Genomic DNA, 9,951 nt, shown 5'->3' on the forward strand with positions numbered 1-9,951 from the left:
CCTCATGGAAATCAGTGGGAGTTTGGCATCCAAATGCTTTTCAAAATCTGACTCTCATGAAGCCAACGTTACCCAGAACTGGGTATTGACACCCAGTAGCCAGTTCACCACTGCAATACCATAGCTTGTCTTAGAGCTGCAGATGTAATTTCTTTCAAGCACTGTTCTCCTCTCTCAAGCACTTCTTTTTGAAAGGCTTGTTGTTGAACACCCAGTTCTATTGCAATTAATTAATGTATTCTCCAGTTTTTATCAGGCCAAAGAAAAATTTAAAAAAGAAATGAAGATTGAAGGATTTCTGTACAGTGACTTATCTGTACTAGCTTCTGATATCCCATATTTTCCACCAGAGGAAGAGGAAGAAAATTTGGAAGATGGAATTCACCTGGTTGTCTGTGTCCATGGGCTGGATGGTAAGGCCAGGCGGAATTGCTATGTGTTATAGTTGTTTTGGTATAGATGGAAAAAAAGGCATATCTTCAGCAAGTATGAAAGAATAGAGGGTCAGCAGAAAGCATTTACTGTAGCTATAGGCTTAGCCCTTTGTATGTTCTTTAGTTTACGGTAATAAAGGATCTGCGTGAACATTAAGTATTTGCTCTAAGAAATATTTCTTTTTATCGCTTAAAGAGAAAGTAAAGTAAATCAGTCTTTATCTGTGCATTACAATCACTCCTTTTGATGAATGTTCCAACATTCTGATGATGTTTGTTGTTTAGCAGTTTATCATCAGGGTGAAATCATGATTAAAATAGAAAACTACTAGCATAGAAGATGATTTGCTTTAGAAAGTAAGAGAATAAGAATCATTATTCACTGTAGAGGAAGCATCATCTGGAATTTCTAAAATATATGCTTTCTAAACAGAAAGCAAATATATTCAAGCTGAAACATCCCTTGAAAAAGTATGTTTTTAGTGGGAAAGGAGAAGGCTTGAACTTTGAGACTACAGAGAAGGAGTAAGTGAGACTCAAAAATAGTCGGCAGCCTCATAAAGGGGAGAAATGAACACACCCTGGCTCTAGCAAGGGCTTGAACTTTCCCATTCGATATCCAGCTGTCAGGAATGTCCTCTTCAGGAGGCAGAGGTGCCTGCTTCTCCAACAAGATGCTTCAGAAGACCTTGAAAAGTGCCTAAGAAAGTCAGACTCCAGCCTTTTAGGGGATGCTTGTGGCTTTCTGGTGATTGGGAGGCAGAGTCGACTCGGCCCTGATCTTTGCCCCTTCCTCCCTGCTATTAAGTGGCTCATGTACCCCCCAGCAAGCAAGAGTTGAGGTCCAGCTGTCCCTTGTGCAGCTAAGCAGGTGGCTGCTGATCTTCCTATCCTGCTGCTTCAATGTATGGTCTTACTGCCTGCTGGAGCTGTCTCAGCAGCACTCAGCACTTAGCAGAATCAAGATTTGTAAAATGCAGAAAGTTTAAGTTGAATTTGTAACAGTTATTTTGCTGCTGAATTGAAGCTGATTAAGTTCCATTTATTTCCAGGCAACAGTGCAGATCTGCGGTTGGTAAAGACGTTTATAGAACTGGGGCTCCCAGGTGGAAAACTGGACTTCCTAATGTCGGAAAGAAACCAGGTAGTACAGAACTAGTATCTATATTTCTTTAGATGACCCTCAAGCTGTTGACATTCGTGAAATAGGGCCTTCAGCAAGTGGCTATCTGGCAGAGACCAAAGTGCTGGGGAATTTAAGAATTTTGTTCAGGGTTCAGTACAAAGCCTGGTTCCACTCCCAACTCTCTTAACAGGGTGTTAAAAATAACCAGAAAAGATTCTTAGCATTGCAATCAAAGGTACTTTAACTGAAATCAGCACTTGTAGGATAGACTTTAGAAGAATTTAATTGATTTATCCTGCCATTTTGCAAGCATAGCAATTTGGTGTATCTGCCTGCTCTATGTGATGTGAAACAGCACCCAAAGAAAACAGCATGTTTAGTGAGGTAGGTTCTCCTGAGGAAGTGAAATATCCAGCAGAAGGCAGCAGCTGTTGTCTTCTTTTGCCCCACTGGCTTCTATTTCCTCTACTGTAATGTTTAAGAGGTTTATTTTCTTGAATGACAAAAAAAAAAAATGTTCCGAAGAAAGAAAAAAAAAAACATTTCCAGTATAAGCAGAGAATCATGAATGAATTCTGCTTTGCAATGAATCCACATTTCTGATGCAGATGGCTAGCTTTATACACAAGATAAGAATTTCCAGTTGCCAGTAAAATACATTGTTTTGATTTATGAAGATATCCGAGAAACTTAAGTAAAAACTTCCCAACCTTCTTTGCTCAACACATCAGATTTTTTTATTATTATTTTATTCTGAATTGGCCATTTGGTATTAAGCTGTGAACTTGCCACCTTCCAGGACACATTTCATTCAGTAAGAGATTGGACCTGAAAACATGATTATGATGATGTTAATGACAAGACCACTACAGACTTGCATTAAAGGCTCTTCTATTTTCCAAGGATGAAAACAGTAGTTCTTACACCATCTCAGTTTGCTGCCAAAACCCAAAACCCATAATAAGAAGTTTTATCCTCCTTTTATGGAGTGGAGACTAGAATTAGGCACTGGAAATAGGACACACGTGGCTTAATGGTTATCTACATGTTTTAAAGCATCCTGTCAGCCTTTTATTTATTTATTTATTTATTTTATCCTGCTCTAGAAGCACACTTGAAATCATTTATGAATTCAGTTGTCTAGCTGAAATTTAACTTGCAGAGGACAATGCAACTCACTATTTTTAAGCATTCATTTGTGAGATATTTGTCAAGCTCATTGAGACTGAGATGATAATGAAGGATTGAGACACAACCTGTTGAAATATGACACTGGATGGATTTTGTTTGTGATTAACATTTGGACTGGTATTTTTCAACCTTTAAATGACCTGAAAATTTTAGGATAATAAGCACAGGAAGAAAACATTAATTATCAGTGCCAACAAAACAGAGAGGTGGGAGGTTAGTGGACTGTAGTTTATGACAACATTAATTTTAAGACAGTGTTGTGGACTGAATATGCTCATGTTTTCCTTTGCAAGAGCTGCAATTAGCAAGATGAGTTGTGTCACAAAAGCATTAATTACTAGATATGTTTGCTCTGAATAGCTGCTCCAATATTTGATGATTGTTTTTGTGGCATCTCATTAGTTACAAATTTGATTTAGAGCTCAGTTAGATTGCCAAATGACACAGTTCTGAATAAGAAGATCTGCCTGCAGTTCTATAGACTGGACAATATATTTTGTTTGTTTGATTTGTTTTGTATTTGTATCACAACTGGCAGCACCTTTGCAAGCAACAAAATGCTTAATCTTTTTCTAGCATCCATTCTCTTACTGATAAATGTTGAATCGTGCATGACATTTCATTAGATTGGCCTAATAATTTTGTGATCACACCCTTTAGATTGACACAAACCATATTTCAGTGTGTAATACTGTAAACTATTTCATCCTGGTAATCTGTTAAATCCTGAATGCCAAAAGCTTTTCTTCCACATGCACAGTCTAGCGCCTATAGAGGCCAAGCATTAGTAGTTCTCTCCAGTGTTACTTCAGTGCACTTTAGCAAAGTAGTGATGATAGTAATGATTCTGAAATCAAACAATCATGTATTTTTACTTGCACTATTAACAAATTGTAGGCCATTTTTCTTTTCCTGCCATGACACATGGCTAATTTTGAATGAAGTACAGTCAGTGCAGAAAGAGAAGTACAATGAAAGCAAACTTAACCCCCTTAAAATATGAATTGTCCTCCAGAGGCTCTGTTTCCATGGCCTACGAAGGAGGCCACGTAGATTCTGGTCCAAACTTTAATAGTCAAGATTTCTTGTGTTATAATATGAAAATATAATTGGCCTATAATTTATATATATAGAAGTAAATGCAGTACATTTTAATTCACCAACTGATTTGATTCTTTTTTTTTTTCACCAGACTGATACATTTGCTGATTTTGATACAATGACTGACCGATTATTGGATGAAATTATTCAGCATATCCAATTATATAACCTCTCCATATCCCGAATAAGGTAAAGTATTCTGATAATTAATGGTCTGTAACTGTGTCTAGTCATAAGAAACATTCAATGGAATTTGCTTTTCCAAAGGCGCCCTATGTCAAAAGCCATTAAAGTCAGTGAGATGAATCTTTATGCTGTTCTATCTAGAAGAATATATATGAGGCTGAAGAAAATATGAAAAAAGAGCATGTTAATGAAAACTTTTATATAATCCACTAAGAACAGTGCTGCCCTTGCGTGTAATTTAAATAAAATAGGTGCTTTCTTTTTGTGTTAATGTAATTGTGTCATTCTGAACAGTTTTATTGGACATTCCCTTGGCAACGTCATCATCCGATCTGTACTAACTCGACCCAGGTTTCGTTATTACCTCAACAAATTACACACCTTCCTGTCCCTCTCCGGGCCTCACCTGGGAACACTTTACAACAACAGTACTTTGGTTAGTACAGGTAAGAGGTAACTGGAGCAGTAGGACTTGCTGTACTCTGTGGCAGAGTGGATGAATGCAACTTCTTGGAGGCAGCAGTAAACTGTGATGACACTAGTACCACATTGAAGCTGTTTTAAATATTTGTGAGAGACTTAAAACCCACAGAGATTTCCTTCTGGAGCTGGGTTCAGTGTCATGCAGAGCTTGCAGCTTGCATTTCCATCGGTGCACACATGATGAAGTGCAGCCACCAGAGGCGGTTTCCCACCCCTTGAATGCATCCTGCTATCTTGACTTGAGTGCTGTGAAGGTTGCAATGACACAGGCTCTCGTTACCTGCTAGGTCACTCACTGTGTTCCCTGGGAATGTCAGGGGTGTGCAGAAGCAAAAAATGATCTTACTTTCACTCTCTTTCACTTTCACTCTCTTTGTTACTCTTTCATTTCTTCTGTACTACTTGTAAAATCAGATATCTCTAAGGCTGAGAAAGACACTAACTGTGATAGGTGAAAGGAATCCCGAGTCTGACTCTTCTGAGTCTTTATGTTACCATGATATGGGAGAATACCATAAGATCCTTAGACTTTTCTTCTTGTTAATTAGCAATACAAGAGGAAACAAGGACCTAATAATGTTTCAGTTAGAATATTCAGTTATATATGTTTTTTATAATAGGCACATCTCTTTATCCCTGTGGTTAATTGGGAATAATGGTAGGAAAAAAAAAAAAGTGCATCAATTGTCCTTTTAGGTCTGTGGCTCATGCAGAAGTTGAAAAAATCAGGGTCGCTTTTGCAACTGACCTTCAGGGACAATGCAGATCTGCGCAAGTGTTTCCTCTATCAGCTCAGCCAAAAAACAGGTAAGTAGTGTTTGAGGTGGGTGTGTTAATGTCAGCAACTGTTCTAGAAGTTGTCCTGTATTACTGTGCTTTCCAGAAGTAAAGGAAATATGCTTTTGCTGATTTTCCTTTAAATGTTTTGTAAATGTCCTGGGGTATAGTGGGATATTTACCTTTGACTGACATGCTTGAGTCAAGTTGGGTTTATATGGGATGGCTTCAACATCAAGAATTCCCAAGCATGTGCTGTGAGCCACAGCAATTTGTGATTTTGGTAGCTTGGCTGTCAGCGATGCATTGACTGATAAAGGTTTTGTCCCTGCAAAAACAGTAAGTTTGGATGTGGTAGCACTCACTGTTGTCCTGTGCTACCTGATAGCCCACCCTGAAATTTATAGACATCATCAATTTAGTTGTAGGATGATCTAAGAAAATGATGGGCAGTTTCAGCCAGGTTTGCTAGAGGGAGCCAGCAGGACAGTTCTGGAAAATCTAGAAAGGGAAAGACTTGGTCCTCGTCAGCTTTTCCATGAGGAAGAGGGGAGAAAGGTCAAAGACACAGCTCTGCTGTACTGAGAATACTCTCTGAACTAATAGACTGTATCATCTGTCTCCATCTTCCAATTCTTCTGCCGAAATTGGGCTCAGAAGGCCACAAACAGAGGAAGTAGAGGGAACTCGTACCCAACTATATCCACTTATCCATGCAAGAACACACATTGAATATAGTGGAGATGTTCATAATATTTACACTGTTCAGAGACAAATGTTTGCAAGATTAAGATTTTAATCAACAATCATTGGAACAGAAACAGTTTACTTTTTCTTTTTTTTTTTTTCTGATATAGAATTAACGTGTTAGCATATTTAAATAGCAAGTAGCCCAAATCCTTACAAACCTGTGCTATGTTTCAATTTTTCTTCATTTGTTCTGCTCTGCGTATTTCAAAATGTGGATGAACCAGGCCTAGTCTTGTTGGTGGATGAACCAGGGCTAGTCTTGTTGATATTATATATGTTTTCATTGCTTTGCATTATAGTGATGAATATATTTAATGCATTTGTTTGTCATAGGTCTTCAATACTTTAAAAACGTTGTGTTAGTGGCCTCGCCTCAAGACAGATATGTACCCTTTCATTCAGCAAGAATAGAAATGTGCAAAAATGCACTTAAAGACAGACACACAGGTATGTGAAAGACCTTTTCTGTGTTTACAAAGCTGCTGAGGTTTCTGTTGATTTTTAAATAGGTGAGGTCACTACATCAAATGGGATTTTCGTGAGAATGATGAAAACTCAAGTGTTTGTTTGATAAGAAAGAGTGTTATCTTCCCACACAAAATGACTGAAATCATTAAAAAAAAAAAAAAGCTTTTAAAGAAGCTCTTTGTCTGAAGAAAAAAAAAATCAATCAGGTTGTAATCAAAGAGCTCTTACCCTTTCTGCTCTTTCCCTCTAATTTATTTTAAGGAAAGTGATGATAATAGAACAAGTTTCCAACACCATTTTTCTTCAGTCTACTGAATTGTTTGTATTGTCTCAACTTTGTTTCACATAATGAAATCTCATTAAACAGATCCAAAGTCAATGGGTTTTCCCTTTTATTTCAATAGTCTTTGGATGAGCTCTGTGTAATTTCACTGGCAATCAGACCTCAAATCATCTTGTTTAGTAATAAAATTTGCCAGGCATCTCAGGATACATGCCAACAGAGGCCTCTCTCCTGAAAGCTCAGACTGTGTGCTGTCCCATGTATCGCCTTTTTTATTGGTAGTTCTCCTTATTATAAAAATGCTCCATAGCTTCTGTTTAACACCAGTTTTGGAAATAATGTGCTGGGTAGTTTCATACCCATTTCACCACTGTGGTTAGCTAGAAATGGAATCATAGACTCATAGAATCCTTAAGATTGGAAGGGACCTTTAGAGATCATCTAGCCTGACTGCCCTGCATACACAGGGTCACCTAGAGCACGTGGCACAGGATTGCATCACGGCAGATTTTGAAGATCTCCAGAGAAGGAGATTTCACAACCTCTCTTGGCAGCCTGTTCCAGTGCTCTGTCACCCTCATTGTCAAGAGATTTTTCCTTATGTTCCTGTGGAACTTTTGGTGCTTCCGTTTGTGGCTGTTTCCTCTTGTCCTGTCACTGGTCACTGAAAAGAGGCCAGCACCATCCTCCTCACTGCCTCCCTTGAGGTACTTATAGACACTGATTAGATCCCCTCTCAGCCTTCTCTTCTTCAGGCTGAACAGGCCCAGCTCTCTCAGCCTTTCCGCACAGGGCGATGTTCCAGGCTCCTGATCATCCTCATAGCCCTGTACTGGACTCTCTCCAGTACTTCCAAGTCCCTCTTGTACTGGGGAGCCCAGAACTGCACACAATACTTCAGACGTGGCCTCACCAGCATTGAGTAGAGGGGCAGGATCACCCCCCTCAACCTGCTGGAGACGCTCTTAAGCATCTTAAGCTTAAGGAAGAACTTTTTGGAAGTTCAGAGAGTCAGGTAGGAGCAAGAGTCAACATGATTTCCTTCGCATATCTTTAACAAAACACAACTCCATTTCCAAAATCCAAAAGCAAGCTTCTAATTCAGGTCGTTGCCTCTCAGGGCAGGAGCCAGGTCTACATTCAGTACAGATCATTCATGAACATGGCACCTTTCCTCAGCTGTCACTCTTATATAAACTTCTGAACTATTTTTAGAAATGCATGATGTTCTTGATCTGAGGAAGTCTATTCCTCAGAGAAACCGTGATGAGCCTTTATTTCTTGCCAGGCCCCCTTTTTTTTCTGCTTCACAAGCAGTGTGATTGCAGCCCTCTTTCCCTGAAGATAAACAGAGCATTTCCTTCTGCCCCAGGAGAAACGAGAGTGAATGCTGAGGAGCTTCACCAGCCCCCCTGGGTTGGGAAATGTATTCTCTTAGATTAAGTCCTGGCACTTGGCTAATCTTGGTGATGCGCTGCTCTCTAGGCACTTGCTTTTTGGCATTTCTTTGATTATCTTGCCAATTATCATTGTGATTAAAATAAGAAAATAAGGGATCTGGCAGCTTTGGCGGGTAGATGTGACACCTATTTTTTTTTTTTTTTCAGGTCCTGTTTATGCAGAAATGATTAACAACCTACTGCAGCCATTGATTGGGGCGAAGGACTGCACTTTAATACGACATAATGTGTTCCACGCTCTGCCCAACACCGCCAACACACTGATCGGTCGTGCAGCCCACATTGCAGTACTGGACTCCGAACTTTTCCTGGAGAAGTTTTTCCTCGTGGCAGGACTCAACTACTTCAAATAGTGCCTGAAGTATTGGGTAACAGAAGCAAAAACCATTTTGTTGAGTGGAGTTGAATCCCTTAGCCAAAAAAAAAAAAAAAAAGGTGTGCAGTATCAGAAACAAGATCAGGTGGGACTTTAAACTCTCTCCATTCTCATTTCTGTTCCAGAAAATAAAATTTTATGGCTTTGAGGTATTCAAGCTTTCAAGTACTGGTGCTTTTGGAAGAAGTAAATTTCCCTTTTGAATTCCTATGTCCACATAAAGACACAAACTGCTTCTGAAATAGAGAATCAGAATAAGAAGGCTAATTCTCCAAGTGTCATTGGATCAGTATGATTTCCATTTCTCTCAGTTATTAACCCAGGAACGTGGCTGTCTTTGATTTACTGTTTATTTGTGTATTCACAAAGCTGTACATTTGTAGCACTTTGGGGGTAGTTAACACAAGAAGAAACAAGTATTTCTGAACTCAGGTTAAAACCTCCTTTGTGATGAGCAAAAATGTCTGGAGAACATTTGTGAAAGATTTAGCAGTTCCATTTGTTGAAAGAAAACACTCAGATTGCTAATCATCTGCAACATGCATATACTGAAGGAAAGAAATATTTTAAATAGAACACAGACATCTTGATATTTTCTTTTTAAGCCTTTAAATTGGAAAGAATTTTTATTTCAAGTTAGAAGCTGCCAAACCAAGAGTAATTTATTGGAATATTTGTGAAATATCAGTGGCATCTGCTAACTCTTATCCTGTTTACATTTATAGAGTATCATTATTCTGCTTGTCACTATAACCGTAGAAGTTTTTACTTTACAATCTGTATCTAGGTACAATTAGCCCAGTGAATAAACAAAATATTTTTTACTCTGAGCTGAAATTCCAAACCCATCCTGTAGTACAGCTATGAAACCAATCAGATGAAAATATTCTGGTGATATGGAGTGGCAAGTATTTTGCAAAGCTTAAAAATATAGGGATTTCTTTTAAGCTTCTCTGCCATGTCATACTAATGCTCTGCTAATGCCCCTTTAGAGTACTATATGTGTCCTAATTATTGTATGGTTACAGTTGGTTGAAACATTTAAATTTGTATTCATGCAAAAATATTATAATTCTTTTTAAGGGTTTAGAAAAGAATCCATTTTTCACTTTTTTCTATTTTTTATTTTTAATTAAAATTTGTATTAAGAAGTTATCAGCATTTAAAATGACAAATTTCAATGACTTTCTATGTTTTCATACCATTTAGATAAATATGCACAGCTGGTTTTTCAAAAAAGGGAAATTGAATAATTCATAACATTTTTAAATAAAAACTTTATTTTATTATTTAAAAACTTAAGTGATCAGCTCTCC

At 38.1% G+C, this 9,951-nt stretch overlaps 1 protein-coding gene across 1 annotated transcript in view; it reads left to right on the top strand.

Moving 5' to 3' along the window:
* The window catches only part of FAM135B (family with sequence similarity 135 member B), a 111,440-nt gene extending 102,079 nt beyond the window's left edge, over window positions 1-9,361 (top strand). Inside the window, exons 13-19 of the mRNA XM_088534756.1 lie at window positions 247-413; window positions 1,487-1,578; window positions 3,944-4,041; window positions 4,333-4,484; window positions 5,218-5,328; window positions 6,382-6,495; window positions 8,407-9,361. Of these exons, the coding sequence (XP_088390882.1) occupies window positions 247-413; window positions 1,487-1,578; window positions 3,944-4,041; window positions 4,333-4,484; window positions 5,218-5,328; window positions 6,382-6,495; window positions 8,407-8,612 (940 nt within the window). The 3' untranslated portion in view covers window positions 8,613-9,361. The remainder of the gene's footprint in view (window positions 1-246; window positions 414-1,486; window positions 1,579-3,943; window positions 4,042-4,332; window positions 4,485-5,217; window positions 5,329-6,381; window positions 6,496-8,406) is intronic.
* Window positions 9,362-9,951: the final 590 nt, after the last annotated feature.

Source organism: Tinamus guttatus, unplaced genomic scaffold (genome assembly GCF_059628265.1).
Source record: "Tinamus guttatus ecotype Peru unplaced genomic scaffold, ASM5962826v1 Tinamus_guttatus_pri_ptg000038l, whole genome shotgun sequence".
Lineage (NCBI taxonomy): Eukaryota > Metazoa > Chordata > Aves > Tinamiformes > Tinamidae > Tinamus > Tinamus guttatus.